The sequence below is a fragment of the Mus caroli genome, unplaced genomic scaffold, assembly GCF_978045245.1.
Source record: "Mus caroli unplaced genomic scaffold, Mus_caroli_1 scaffold_18, whole genome shotgun sequence".
In the NCBI taxonomy this organism is placed as follows: domain Eukaryota; kingdom Metazoa; phylum Chordata; class Mammalia; order Rodentia; family Muridae; genus Mus; species Mus caroli.
In genome coordinates this window covers 36966421-36982363 of record NW_028227273.1, presented here as the reverse complement: position 1 = coordinate 36982363, position 15943 = coordinate 36966421, and the positions used below count along the sequence as shown (strand labels likewise).

General features: G+C 39.9%; 1 protein-coding gene across 2 annotated transcripts in view; it reads left to right on the top strand.

Annotated features, from left to right (window-relative positions):
* The window catches only part of LOC110312287 (contactin-associated protein like 5-3), a 604300-nt gene that overhangs the window by 87377 nt on the left and 500980 nt on the right, over nucleotides 1-15943 (top strand). For both annotated transcript variants that reach the window (XM_085832770.1, XM_085832768.1), the window contains exon 2: nucleotides 6764-6868. In XM_085832770.1, the coding sequence (XP_085688896.1) occupies nucleotides 6764-6868 (105 nt within the window). The remainder of the gene's footprint in view (nucleotides 1-6763; nucleotides 6869-15943) is intronic.

Here is a 15943-nt window from a genome sequence, read left to right as displayed (position 1 = left end):
GTGACTAATTTCTTTTTATTAGATATTTTCTTTATTTACATTTTAAATGCTATCACCTTTTCTTTTTTTTCCCTTCCAAAAACTGCCTATCACACTATCCTCTGCTTGCTTACCAACCCACCCACACCTGCTTCCCTGTCCTGGCAATCCCCTACAATGGGACATTGATCCTTCTCAGGACCAAGGGTCTCTCCTTCCACTGATGTCCAACAAGGCCATACTGTGCTACATGTACAGCTGGAGCCATGGGTCCCACCATATATACTCTTTGATTGATGGTTTAGTCCCTGGGAGCTCTGGGGGTACTGGTTGGTTCATATTGTTGTTCCTCCTATGGGGTTGCAAGATCCCTCAGCTCCGTCTGTCCTTTCTCTAACTCTTCCATTAGGGACCCTGCACTTACTCCAAAGGTTGGCTGAGAACATCAACCTCTGTATTTGTCAGGCACTGGCAAAGTCTCTCAGGAGACAGCTATATCAGGCTCTTCTCAGCAAGCACTTTTTAGCATCCATAATAGTGTCTGGGTTTGGTGACTGTATATAGGTTGGATCCCCAGGTGGGGCAGTCCCTGGATGGTCTTTCCTTCAGTCTCTGCTCCACATTTTCTCTCTGTATCTCCACCCATGGAAATTTTGTTGCCTCTTCTAAGAAGGACTAAGGTATCCATACTTTGGTCTTCCTTCTTCTTGAGCTTCATTCAGTCTGTGAATTGTATCTTGGGTATTCTGAGCTTCTGGACTAATATCCAGTTATCAGTGAATGCATACCATGTGTGTTCTTTTGTGACTGGGTTACCTCATTCAGGTTGATATTTTCTAGTACCCTCCATTTACCTAAGAATTTCATGAATTCATTGTTTTTAATAGCTGAGTAGTATTCCACTGGGTAAATGTAGCACATTATCTCTATTAATTCCCCTTAAGGGACATCTGGGTTTTTTCTAGCTTCTGGCTATTATATATATAAGACTACTATGAATATAGTGGAGCATGTGTCTTTACTACATGTTGGAACATCTTCTGGGTATATGTCCAGGAGTGGTATAGCTGGGTCTTCAGTTAGTACTATGTCCAATTTTCTGAGGAACTACCAAACTGTTTTCCAGAGAGGTTGTCCCAGCTTGCAATCCCACCAACAATGGAGGAATGTTTCTCTTTCTCCACATTCTCACCAGCATCTGCTGTCACCTTAGTTTCTGATCTTAGACATTTTCACTGGTTTGAGGTGGGATCTCAGGGTTGTTTTGACTCCCTGATAACTAAGGATATTGAACATTTCCTTAGGTGCTTTTCATCCATTCAATATTCCTCAGCTGAGAATTCTTTGTTGGATTTTAGTCTATGCCTATAGCAGATCCTCTGCCACAGGGCTCCATACCCAAATATATCCTGGAGGGAGAGAGCCTTCCAGGAGTGCAGACAGGACTGTGAGTACATGTAGGACCATCACTGCTATTCAGAGTCCACCCTTCTGGAACCATCAGGACATAGGAACCTAAGGGAAGCCCGGAGTGGGAGCTTTCCAGTCTCTGTCTGCACCCAGAGCTGATCCTGTGCTACAGAGCTACATACACAAATACCACCAGGATTGAGCTGGTTTTCCAGGAGTGTCTAAACACCTGTGAGCACAGGTAAGACAACCACTTCTCTTCAAATTCCTGGCCCAAGAGGGACACTCAGAGAGCAAGGACACGGGAACCATGGATCAGCTGGGGACAAGATGCTTCTGGTCTCTGTCTGCATCCCAGAACTGACCCTATACCACAGCTCTCCATACCCAAATTCCTCCTGGAGAGAACTGCTCTACCAAGAGGACTAACATACAGGCTTGCAGAATGGACAAGCCAATGTCAAAAACAGAAAGACCAGCTAACACCAGAGATAACCAGATGGCAAAAGGCAAGCACAAGAACATAAGCAATAGAAACCAAGGCTACTTGACATCATCATCAGAATCCAGTTTTCCCATCACAGCAAACCCTTGTTACCCCAGCACACCAGAATAGCAAGACTATGATTTAAAATTTCTTCTCATGATGATGATAGAGGAGTTTAAAAGGCAAGTAAAAAATCCCTTAAGGATCTGCAGGAGCCATCTTGGCTCCAGGACTCCACAGAAAGCTGTCTGCACAGGCAAGAGTGTGGACCACAGAAGCTAATAGCTTCTGGGACAGGCAAGAGCCACAGAGCTTCTGAGGCAGCGCCATTTTCGGGCTTCAGACATCCAGCCACCTCCCGGCCAGAGCACAGGTGTCTGCCCAGCCCGGGAGGCTCTAGCCTCAGGATCCGCGGAGCCATTTTGGTTCCCGGACTCCACAGAAAGTAGTCTGCACAGGTGAAAGTGTGGACTACTGAAATTAACAGCTTCTGGGACAGACCAAAGCAACACAGCTTCTGGGAAAGGTCCTGTTTTGGCCCTTCATCTTTGGCCAGGAGGAGGTCCAAATGCCAGATAACTGTGCACCTTCCCTGTAAGAGGTGAGCTTGCCTGCAGAGACTGCTCTGACCACTGAAACTCAGAGGAGAGAGCGAGCCTCCCAGGTCTGCTGATAGAGGGTAACAGAATCACCAGAGGAACAATCTCTAAACAGAGACAACTATAACAACTAACTCCAGAGATTACCAGATGGCTAAAGGTAAACATAAGAATCTTACTAACAGAAACCAAGACCACTCACCATCATCAGAACCCAGCACTCCTACTTTACCTATTCAGTCTGTTAGTTTTATTGGGGAATTGAGTCCATTGATGTCAAGTGATATTAAGGAATAGTGATTTTTGCTTCCTGTTATTTTTGTTATAGGTGAAATTATGTTTTTGTGGCTATCTTCTTTTAGGTTTGTTGAAAGAAAATTGTTTTCTTGCTTTTTCTAGAGTGTAATTTCCCTCCCTGTGTTGGACTTTCCACCTATTATCCTTTGTAGGACTGGATTCATGGAATGATACTGTTTAAATTTGTTTTTGTCATGAAATATCTTGGTTTCTCCATTATGTTAATTGAGAGTTTTGTTGGGTATAGTAGCCTGGGCTAGCATTTGTGTTCTCTCAGGGTCTGTATGACATCTGCCCAGGATCTTCTAGATTTCATAGTCTGGTGAGAAGTCTGGTGTAATTCTGATAGGTCTGCCTTTCTATGTTACTTGAACTTTTTCCCTTACTGTTTTTAATATTCTTTGTTTGTGTAGTGAATTTGGTGTTTTGATTATTTTGTGATGGGAGGAATTTCTTTTCTGCTCTAATCCATTTGCAGTTCTGTAGGCTTCTTGGATGTTCATGGGTATCTCTTTCTTTAGATTAAGGAAGTTTTCTTCTATAACTTTGTTGAAGATATTTCCTGGCCCTTTAAGTGGGGGAATCGTCACTCTCTTCTACACATATCATCCTTAGGTTTCATCTTCTCATTGTGTCCTGGATTTCCTGGATGTTTTGGGTTAGGAACTTTTTGATTTTTGCATTTTCATTGACTGTTGTGTCAATGTTTTCTATGATATCTTCTGTATATGAGATTCTCTCTTCCATCTCTTGTATTCTGTTTGTGATGCTTGCATCTATGACTCCTTGTTGCTTTCTAACTCCATGGTTGTCTCTCTTTGCAATTTCTTTATTGTTTCTATTTCCATTTTAGATCTTGTATGGTTTTGTCCATTTCCTTTGCCTGTTTGATTGTGTTTTCCTATAATTCTTTAAATGATTTTTGTGTTTCCTCTTTAAGGGCTTCTACTTGCTTACCTGTGTTTTCCTGTATTTCTTTAAGGGACTTATTTATGTACTTCTTAAAGTCCTCTGTCACCATCATGAGAAGTGAGTTTAGATCCTCATCTTGCATTTCCAGTGTAATGGTGTATCCAGGACTTGCTGGGGGTGGAGTTGGGGCGCTGGGAATTGGTCTGATGATGCCAAGTAGCCTTGGTTTCTTTTGCTTATGTTCTTATGCTTGCCTCCTGCCATCCAATTATTTCTAGTGCTATCTACTTTCTCTATGTCTGAATGGAGCCTGTCCTTTTTGTGATCCTGGTTGTGTCAGAACTCCTCAGAGTTCAGCTGTCCCCATGATCCTGTGATTCCGGGATCATGTGATCCTGAAATCCTGAGTGTGTTAGAGCTCCTAGGATTCATTTCCCTCTTTGACCCTGAGATACTGTTGTGACAAAGCTCCTGGGATCCTGTGGTCCTGGACACGTCAGAGTGCCTGGAAGTATAGCTTCTTCTGGGTGTTGTGGGACTGGGTAAGGAGTTAGTGCCCAAGTTCTCTTCAGTGTGCCTCTGATCCTATGATCCTAGGAGTTTTAGAGTGCCTTGGAGTGGAGATTCCTCTGGGCGTTGTGGGACTGGTTATGAAGTTCATGCCCAAGGTCTACTCAGAGCACTGGTCTAGACCAGAAGGAAACCTTGCCACTGGTTGATCAGAGTTCCTGGGTGCCCAGGTCCCACTAGTCCCAGTTACTTCCAGTGTTGGGGCTGATGCTGTCTTTTCTTCACCCTGATACTGTGATCCTGTGAGGGTTAGAGAGTCTGGGAGTGGATCTTCCTTTGAGTATTGTGGGGCTGGCTGAGGAGTTTGCACTGAAGGTCTGCTCAGGGAACCAGCACAAACTGGAAGGACTTTATATTTCTTCATAATTATTTTCTTCCTTTTTTAGTGTCTCTAGCTATTTGAATATATTTTCTTAGGGATTTATTCATGTCTTCTTTGAAAGCTTGATCATTTTCATAAGACTGGATATAAGATTATCTTCTTGCCCTTCAGTTTCCTTAGGATACCCAAGGTTTGTTGCAGCAATGTAGGTGGGATCTAGTGGCACCATATTCACCTGGGTCTTGTTGATTGTGTTCTTATGCTGTCCTTTTAGAATCTGTTATTCCCTGGTGCTCACTGGGTGATCCTGATACTGGCAGGACTTCTTGGGATGATGTGAGTTGTTTACCAGACAATGGAGATCAAAGTACCTGACTGGCTGGCTGTGCCTCAGGAAGATCCCACTCTGTAGGGTGTATCCTGTGTGGATCCTACTCTGGAGGCTCTGTCCCAGTTGGAGCCACTGGGGATTGAGGGTTGATCCTACTGATATAGGATTGGTGGATCAGGTTTTCAAGATGGTTAGTCTTGCCACCTCCCTCACAAGGTTTCCATGGGGAAGCAGGACACCTTTGGGTCCTGCAAGACTCATCTAGGCTGAAGAGGGATCCCAGAGCTAGAAAATGAGGCTCTAGAGACCCAGTGCAACTCACCTCTACCTAAACCCACTTTTTTAACAAACAAATATTTAAACCTCACGTTTCTAATTAACATACCTGCAATTATCTGAAACACAGCTTTGTAGTATTTGTCTGGATAAACAATTATGATCCTATGTTAATATTCTTTTCAAATAGCACATCTGTTTCTCCCAATAGGCTACATAGAAAATTTACCTTGAATGGTACATTTCAAATCAGTTTTCAATAAGGTCTGTTTAGATGTTGTGGAATCATTTTGAATGTTCCAAAGACTCAATTGTGTTCAAAATTTTTAAATGGGAAAATAAAGTTGCCTTTGTAAGTTTAGCTAGATGTTTTATAGATTGGTCCTTTCTCTTGTCACTATCTTCATCATTCACCATCCTACTCTTTCCATACATCTTTTCTTGAGTTCTATTTTGCAGTGGGTATATTGCCAAAGACCCACAAAAAGATGGACCAATTCATGGAAGATTCAAAAAAAAATACATTGCTACAGCTCATTGATTATTAAGTCCTGTAACCTGTCTTTTGCTGTTATAACAGAATATCTGAGATAGAATCGTGTATAACAAACACTTGTTGGCTGATATCTCTAGGGAATTAGATATCTGATATCAAGGTGACACTATATAGCAAGGCCAACATGCTGAATCACTATGTGACAGAAGGAAAGAGGAGAGAAACTGCACTTCTAAAACACTAGACCCATAATGGCAGTGAAGCTTTCAAAGATCCTGACTCTTATTTTATATGCATGGATGTTAATTTCAATGATAATTTTGGTGCGCACAAATATTCAAACCAGTTATTTATATGGTATATGCTAAGGGTGAAGACTAAGCTTCTCCATCTAAAATCCAGTCTCTATTGATTAATGTGAACACGAAGAGACTGATTTCATGGTATGTATTTGTCCATGGCCTCATCTTATTTATTATTATCAAAACAGCCTCAGAAAATACCTCACCAGAGAAAGCTAAAAAATTATCTATTGAAGTTCCTACCTAACTCCTGTTAGTACATATGAGACTATTCTATTTTACTTCCTGTAACATAACTGAGCATATGTGTAATTATTACATTTCCCACTTGCTTACACACAAGTCATAGTAAGAAATGGAAAGTTATCCTGCTTTGAGAGACATATTTATTGCAAGTATTCATGGAAGCTGAAATGGATAAATAAATCACATCCTGTAAGACATGTTGTGAGGCTTTGCTGAAATGCTCAACTAAAGGGAAAGATGGGTAGCTGGATTTGTAACTCAAATAATGCTTCCTGAGAATTTTTGTTTATAATATTTACTAGTATTGTGAGATTGAATGCACCCACCAGGGCTCATTTTCTCCATCAATAAAAGGAAGTCATGTGTGTGGGGTTTCAGAAGTAACTGCAAATACACACACCGAAAAATAGCTCCCTAGCTTCTCCAGAGCAAATGGTTAATAAAATAGAGTGCTTATAATATAAGTTTCCTATTTGTAAATGTTTTTTTTTCTGGCCTATAGAATCTGACTTTTCCTGCTCTTGCAATCTTTTCAGATAACTGTGATGACCCATTGACCTCCTTCCTCTCACTGAGGGCTTTCTCCAGCTCCTCAGATCTCACTGGAAGGTCCAGCCCAGCTCAACTCAACTGGAGAATGGGTAAGTATAATGACTAAACCTACAACACATGTCTTACATGAGGACATCATGAGTGCTTAGGAGAGAGAAAGTGCTCAGTCTACATACAGGTTACATCCAAAGTCACAGTCCAGAAGGAAATCTTGGAGTTTAATTTCTTCCCAGCATGTAATAGGCAACATGTTCCTCCAACCCAAAGATTCACCAAGGAATTCATTGTGTTTTGTTGTTGTTGTTGTTTGAGGTACTGATTCTTTAACCCACGGAATCATTCATGTTAAGAATATGTTCTCTCATGGGACCACATAGGTATCTTGTGGAATTCTTTGTATAGATTTGTATGTGTGCATAAACTTGCTTATGTACTGATAGCATGTGAGTGTATGCACGTTATTACATATTTGCAATTGTATGTTGTGTTAGGGGCAGAGGACAACCTTGAGTGGTATTTCTTAGGTGTCATATACTCATATGTGGATGGGTGTCACACTAGCCTGGAGCTTGAAGTTTAGGTGGCCTGAATTCCTATTTCTGCTTTCCAGAGGTGTAATTAGAAGCATGCACTACTAGATTTTTTTTTTAATAACATAGGTTCTGTGGGATCAAACTCAGGTTGTCAAGCTTGTATGTAAGATGTAAGCACTCCATCCATTGAGCCATCCCCAACACTGTGAATTTTTCTTTGTTTCTTTTTCTTTCTTTCTTTCTTTCTTTCTTTCTTTCTTTCTTTCTTTCTTTCTTTCTTTCTTTCTTTCTTTCTTTCTTTCTCTTTTCTTTCTTTCTCTTTCTCTCTTTCTCTCTTTCTTTCTCTCTCTCTTTCTTTCTTTCTTTCTTTCTTTCTTTCTTTCTTTCTTTCTTTCTTTCTTTCTTTCTTTCTTCCTCTCTCTCTCTTTCTCTCTTTCTCTATCTCTTTTTTTTCTCATTGTAAGATGTACTGAAGAGGATCTTTTAAAAATATTTGTTTTATTGTATGTATTTAATATGTCAGCATAAATATCTATAAAATAATGTTTCCTGGTAAGTTGGATTATTTACAAAATATCTCAAAATATTTAATTTTATTGTGAGATTAATATTATTATTTTGAAGTATACATTACATGTACTTAGTTAAAAGCAAATGCAAATAATATGTAACCATACCAGCTAGAGAGTACTGTGAACAAATACTTGGTCTGGTTAAACTGAAGTAGTTACACTTGAATGTAAAGTCTCTAATGTAGAGACTCTAATGAAAAGATAACTTAGATAATATAATGTTGGATATTTAGCAATATTTTCATCATATTTTGATATTGATTTTATGATATATAAAGATTGATATAGAAAACAAAATTGACCCCTTTGGTAAAGAACTTAACTTATAAAGTTCTAAAATTTGGTTAATATTATAAACTTGTTCTTAATTAAAAGATAATTGAGTGTCAGGATTAGGTACTGAGGGTATTTCAGAAGCATAACAGCTGGTGTTCGGAGCCCTAGGACCATATAGATTCTAGCAGGGTGTGGCAGCTGCCTGCAGTGCCAGCATTCAGGAGGCATTGACAGCAATGTCTAGAGAAAGCTGACAAAAAAACTAGTCAAATAGTGTGTTTCTGGTCTACAAGAGAGATGACTCCAACATATAAAGTAATGAGCAATTGAGGAATACCAGCTAGCGTTTCCTTTCTGTCCCTTTCATAAAAACACTATGACTAAAAGCAACTTAGGGAAGAAAGGGTTTATTCAACCTTCCAGATTAAAATTCATCACCGAAGGAAACCTGGGCAGGAATTCAAGCAGGAATCTGAAGTCAGGGCTGCTTGCTGTTGCATTACTTCCAACCAGAGATCTCACTCACTACCAAGGAAGTATAGCAGAAACCATGGAGGAGTGTAATGCTGCCTGATGGTTTGGTGACAGCCTTAACAAGCTTGTTAGTACAGTCTAGGACTACCTGTCCACAGGAGATGGTATTGTCCACAGTGTGCTGCATTTCCTACATCTGTTAGCAATGAATAAATCCTATTAGACATATCCTTAGGCACAATCCAGTCAATCACTCAAGAATCTTTTCTTATGTGATTCTAGGCTATGTAAGGTTGATGGTTAAAGCTATTGAGGGTGACATTGATGCCAACTTTGGCCTTTTTAACATATAAACAAGTGCATATAAACCCATATATATTCACACACACACAGTGTCTCTCATGTGTACACATATACACATATCATACACACATAGATACATTTTTATATGCAAGTATAGTATATCCATTGACCTTTTCTCATTCATGCAAACTCATGACTTTATGTCACACACGTGTATTATGATGCTTCTTATATTTTTCTATTTTGATTTACGTTTGCATTCTGAAAAACATTTTAGTCCGTTATTGAAGTATTGACATTGTAAACCGCAATGGTTTTAATTTGTTAACACTTCAATACTTTGTAATTTTCAATCTCCATCGATTCTGATTTATAGATTTATTTTTTACTCTCATAGTTTATTTCATGCTATGTGTTACAAGTTTGCTATTATAATAGTATCCATAACCAAAAGGTCAGTCATAATTTATTTGAAAATGTTCCTAAGGGGGAAAAAAGAAGAGAAAAATTCCATCTAAGAATATAGACATCTCTCATCTTATGTGTTTGTTGGAAACAAAAATTTTCTTAAACAATGAATAGGAATATTTCTCTTGTCATTGTTCCCAAACAATGCTGTACATCAATTGTTATTTATTTAGCACATGCAACATACTAGATGTTGGGATGAATGATTATTCTGTCATTTTATACCAAAATCTTGAACATCTATGGATGTTATTATGCAGTCGATTCTGGAACTGAGCCCTTGGGATAGCCTTCTAAAAGGAAAAAAAAAATCCATCATAGCACTGTGGAAAAACTAATGATGTAATAACTTTCTAAAAAATTCTATTTGATTAATCTTATAAATTAGTATCAAATTTTGTTAATTAGGGATTTATTTCATTTACATTTCCAATGCTATCCCAAAAGTCCCCCACACAATCCGCCACCCATTCCCCTACCCACCCAATCCCAATTCTTGGCCCTGGCGTTCCCCTGTACTGAGGCATATAAAGTTTGCACGACCAATGGGCCTCTCTTTCCACTGATGGCAGACTAGGCCATCTTCTGATTCATATGCAGCTAGAGACAGGAGCTCTGGGAGGGGAGGGAGGGTATTGATTAGTTCATATTTTTGTTCCACCTATAGGATTACAGATCCCTTCAGCTCCTTGGGTACTTTCACTAGCTCCTCTCTCGGGGGCCCTGTGATCCATCCAATAGCAGACAGTGAGCATCCACTTATGTGTTTGCCAGGCCCTGGCTTAGTCTCACAAGAGAGCCATATCTGGGTCCTTTCAGCAAAATCTTGCTAGTGTATGCAATGGTGTCAGCGTTTGGAAGCTGATTACAGGATGAACCGACGGATATGGCAATCTCTAGATGGTCCATCCTTTCATCACAGCTCCAAACTTTGTCTCTGTAACTCCTTCCATGGGTGTTTTGTTCCCAATTCTAAGAAGGGGCAAAGTGTTCACAGTTTGGTCTTCGTTCTTCTTGAGTTTCATGCGTTTAGCAAATTGTATCTTATATCTTGGGTATTCTGAATTTATGGGTTAATATATCCACATATCAGTGAGTACATATTGTGTGAGTTCTTTTGTGATTGGGTTACCTCACTGAGGATGACGCCCTCCAGGTCCATCCATTTGCCTAGGAATTTCATAAATTCATTCTTATTAATAGCTGAGTAGTACTCCATTGTGAAAATGTACCACATTTTCTGTATCCATTCCTCTGTTGAGGGGCATCTGTTTTTTTTTTAATTTTTTATTAGTTATTTTCCTCATTTACATTTCCAATGCTATCCCAAAAGTCCCCCATACCCACCCCCCCACTCCTCTATCCCCCCAATCCCCCTTTTGGCGCTGGCGTTCCCCTGTACTGGGGCATATAAAGTTTGCATGTCCAATGGGCCTCTCTTTCCAGTGATGGCCAACTAGGCCATCTTTTGATACATATGCAGCTAGAGACAAGAGCTCCGGGGTACCGGTTAGTTCATATTGTTGTTCCACCTATAGGGTTGCAGTTCCCTTTAGCTCCTTGGGTACTTTCTCTAGCTCCTCCATTGGAGGCCCTGTGATCCATCCAATAGCTGACTGTGAGCATCCACTTCTGTGTTTGCTAGGCCCTGGCATAGTCTCACAAGAGACAGCTATATCTGGGTCCTTTCAGCAAAATCTTGCTAGTGTATGCAATGGTGTCAGCTTTTGGAAGCTGATTATGGGATGGATCCCTGGATATGTCAATCACTAGATGGTCCATCCTTTCTAAACAGCTCCAAATTTTGTCTCTGTAACTCCTTCCATGGGTGTTTTGTTTCCAATTCTAAGAAGGGGCAAAGTGTCCACACTATGGTCTTTGTTCTTCTTGAGTTTCATGCGTTTAACAAATTGTATCTTATATCTTGGGTACCCTAAGTTTTTGGGCTAATGTCCACTTATCAGTGAGTACATATTGTGTGAGTTCCTTTGTGATTGTGTTACCTCACTCAGGATGATGCCCTCCAGGTCCATCCATTTGCCTAGGAATTTCATAAATTCATTCTTTTTAATAGCTGAGTAGTATTCCATTGTGTAAATGTACAACATTTTCTGTATTCATTCCTCTGTTGAGGGGCACCTGGGTTCTTTCCAGCTTCTGGCTATTATTATAAATAAAGCTTCTATGAACATAGCATGGCATGCGTCCTTCTTACCAGTTGGAACATCTTCTGGATATATGACCAGGAGAGGTATTGTGGGATCCTCTGGTAGTACTATGATCAATTTTCTGAGGAACTGCCAGACTGATTTCCAGAGTGGTTGTACAAGCTTGCAATCCCACCAACAATGGAGGAGTGTTCCTCCCTCTCCACATCTTTGCCAGCATCTGCTGTCACCTGAATTTTTTTTTTTTTTATCATAGCCATTCTGACTGGTGTGAGGTGGAATCTCAGGGTTGTTTTGATTTGCATTTCCCTGATGATTAAGGATGTTGAACATTTTTTCAGGTGCTTAAATGCCATTCGGTATTCCTCAGGTGAGAATTCTTTGTTCAGCTCTGAGCCACATTTTTTAATGGGGTTATTTGATTTTCTGGGGTCCACCTTCTTGAGTTCTTTATATATATTGGATATTAGTCCCCTATCTGATTTAGGATAGGTAAAGATCCTTTCCCAATCTGTTGGTGGTCTTTTTGTCTTATTGACAGTGTCTTTTGCCTTGCAGAAGCTTTTCAACTTTATGAGGTCCCATTTATCGATTCTCGATCTTACAGCACAAGATATTGCTGTTCTATTCAGGAATTTTCCTCCTGTACCCATATCTTGGAGGGTTTTCCCTACTTTCTCCTGTATAAGTTTCAGTGTCTCTGGTTTTATGTGGAGTTCCTTAATCCACTTAGATTTGACCTTAGTACAAGGAGATAGGAATCTACCAATTCACATTCTTCTACATGATAACCGCCAGTTCTGCCAGCACCATCCGTTAAAAATGCTGTCTTTTTCCCACTGGATGGTTTTAGCTCCCTTGTCAAAGATCAGTTTCCATGTGAATGTTGACTTTCTATTATTTATTTTTTATTGAAGATCTGCCTTAGTCCATGGTGATCTGATAGGATGAATTGGACAATTTCAATATTTTTGTATATCTTGATGCTCGTTTTTGACCAATTATGTGATCAATTTTGGAGAAGGTACCATGAGGTTCTGAGAAGAAGGTATATCCTTTTGTTTGACAAAATGTTCTGTAAATATCTGTCAGATCCATTTGTTTCATAACTTCTGTTACTTTCACTGTGTCCCTGTTTAGTTTTTGTTTCCATGATATGTCCTTTGGTGAAAGTGGTGTGTTGAAGTCTCCCACTATTATTGTGTGAGGTGCAATGTGTGCTTTGAGCTTTACTAAAGTTTCTTTAATGAATGTGGCTGCCTTTGTATTTGTAGCATAGATATTCAGAATTGATAGTTCCTCTTGGAGGATTTTACCTTTGATGAGCATGAAGTGCCTTTCCTTGTCTTTTTTTGATGACGTTGGGTTGGAAGTCGATTTTATTAGATATTAGAATGGCTTCTCCAGCTTGTTTCTTCTTACCATTTGCTTGGAAAATTGTTTTCCAGCCTTTCATTCTGAGGTAGTGTCTATCTTTTTCTCTGAGATGAGTTTCCTGTAAGCAGCAAAATGTTGGGTCCTGTTTGTGTTACTAGTCTGTTAGTCTATGTCTTTTTATTGGGGAGTTGAGTCCATTGATATTAAGAGATATTAAGGAAAAGTAATTGTTACTTCCTATTATTTTTGTTGTTAAAGTTGGCATTCTGTTCTTGTGGCTGTCTTCTTTTAGGTTTGTTGAGGCATTACCTTCTTGCTTTTTCTATGACATTGTTTCCTTCCTTGTAATGTTTTTTTTTTTCTGTTATTATCTTTTGAAGGGCAGGATTCATGGAAAGATAAAGTGTCGATTTGGTTCTGTCGTGGAATACTTTGGTTTCTCCATCTAAGGTAATTGAAAGTTTGGCTGTGTATAGTAGCCTGGGTTGGCATTTGTGTTCTCTTAGTGTCTGTATAACATCTATCCAGGCTCTTCTGGCTTTCATAGTCACTGGTGAAAACTCTGGTGTAATTCTGATAGGCTTGCCTTTATATGTTACTTGACCTTTTTCCCTTACTGTTTTTAATATTCTATCTTTATTTTGTGCATTTGTTGTTCTGATTATTATGTGTTGGGAGGAATTTCTTTTCTGGTCCAGTCTATTTGGAGTTCTGTAGGCTTCTTGTATGTTCATGGGCATCTCTTTCTTTAGGTTTGGGAAGTTTTCTTCTATAATTTTGTTGAAGATATTTGCTGGTCCTTTGAGTTGAAAATCTTCATTCTCATCTACTCCTGTTATCCGTAGGTTTGTTCCTCATTGTGTCCTGGATTTCCTGGATGTTTTGATTCAGGATCTTTTTGCATTTTCCATTTTATTTGATTGTTGTGCCGATGTTCTCTATGGAATCTTCTGCACCTGAGATTCTCTCTTCCGTCTCTTGTATTCTGTTGCTGATGTTCGCATCTATGGTTCCAGATTTCTTTCCTAGGCTTTTTATCTCCAGTGTTGCCTAACTTTGGGTTTTCTTTATTGTGTCTACTTCCCTTTTTAGGTCTTGGATGGTTTTATTCAATTCCATCACCTGTTTGGTTGTGTTTTCCTGCAAATTTTTAACTGAATTTTTTTGCTTCTTCTTTAAGGTCTTCTACCTGTTTAGCAGTGTTCTCCTGTATTTCTTTGAGTGAGTTATTAAAGCCCTTCTTGATGTCCTCTACCATCTTCATGAGATATGCTTTTAAATCCGGGTCTCGCTTTTCGGGTGTGTTGGGCTGCCCTGGACTGGGCGAGGTGGGAGTGCTAGGTTCTGATGATGGTGAGTGGTCTTGGTTTCTGTTAGTAAGATTCTTAGGTTTACCTTTCGCCATCTGCTAATCTCTGGAGTTAGTTGATTTAGTTGTCTCTGGTTAGAGGTTGTTCCTCTAGTGATTCTGTTAGCTTCTATCAGCAGACCTGGGAGACTAGCTCTCTCCTCTGAGTTTCAGTTGTCAGAGCACTCTCTGCAGGCAAGCTCTCCTCTTACAGGGAAGTTGCACAGATATCTGGCACCTCCCTCCTGGCCGATGATGAAGCCCAAAACAGGACCTGTCCCAGAAGCTGTGTTCCTTCGGCCTCCGAAGCTGTTAGCTTCTGTAGTCCACACTTTCACCTTTGCAGAATACTCTTGGCAGAGTCCAGGAATCAAGATGTCTGCTGCTGCTGCTGAGGCTAGTATCAAATTTTATTAATTGTTTTATGTATGTCATATTAGTCCATAGCAAAACTATAGTTATTGTAAGGTATAAATTATAACCTTTCCCCACCAAGCAGATTTGCTGACCTTCAGGACAATGGCATAGTTTGCCTAATATCATATAGTAGGAAAAGATAAATGCTTGGATCAGAACTCAACTCAACTGACTTCAGGATTCATGGTCACCACTGCTATAACAACAGGCAGATTCATTAACCAAGCTGGGAGAGGGACAGAATAGGAAGAAAATTGAAACTAACCAACCAGAGCTGACATGCCAGACATGATACTGTAGATGGATATCTTAGGCATCTCTGGATGAACACCTGTCTTGTAGTGTTATATGGAAAACCAAATCATAGGTCCATATTGAGAAGAACATTTCTACTATAGGCAGAAAGCTATGAGTCAGGCAGGCAGGTACTATTTTTATTTCAGGAAGGAACACATGTTGATATATTTTAATACTGTTCAATAAGTGCTTCCCAAGACAATCTTGCCTCTACTCAAATTATGTGATACCATGTCAGCATTCTCTAGAAACTCCTTATCCATTTGTGGAGATGCTGAGGTCTAGACTTAGATCAGTTACCTCTCTACTAGACAGATATTTACAGAAGACAGTTTCTCTACAGTGATTAATCATGCCTCCCCTTTTCTGGCTTGGCGAGAAGTCTAGGTACTCTACATTAGATGTGTGTGTGTGTGTGTGTGTGTGTGTGTGTGTGTGTGTGTGTATGAGAGAGAGGGAGAGAGAGAGAGAGAGAGAGAGAGAGACAGAGACAGAGACAGAGACAGAGACAGAGAGAGACACACACAGAGAGACAGAGACAGAGAGAGACACACACAGAGAGACAGAGACAGAGAGAGACATAGAATGACTCCTTTTCTCTCTTAGTTAGAGTCCAAACTGAGAAGACCGAATAGAAGTTGCTTTATGAAGTTGGTATGCAGAGGCTAGAAATTCTCCTCTAGTACATTGTACAATAGACTGGCAAGTCTCTCCATCCACAGGGCCTCATCTCCTCTTAGAGAAAAGCAAACCCAGGCTCAAAGGCAATTGAAACCCTGGTTCTCTCTCTCTCTCTCTCTCTCTCTCTCTCTCTCTCTCTCTCTCTCTCTCTCTGTCTAAATTCCCTGGGCACCTTTCTAGTGATACAGTGATAGTGCCAAATCCATAGTCAGTATATTGATTAGATGGATATACAAACATTCTGTGGAAG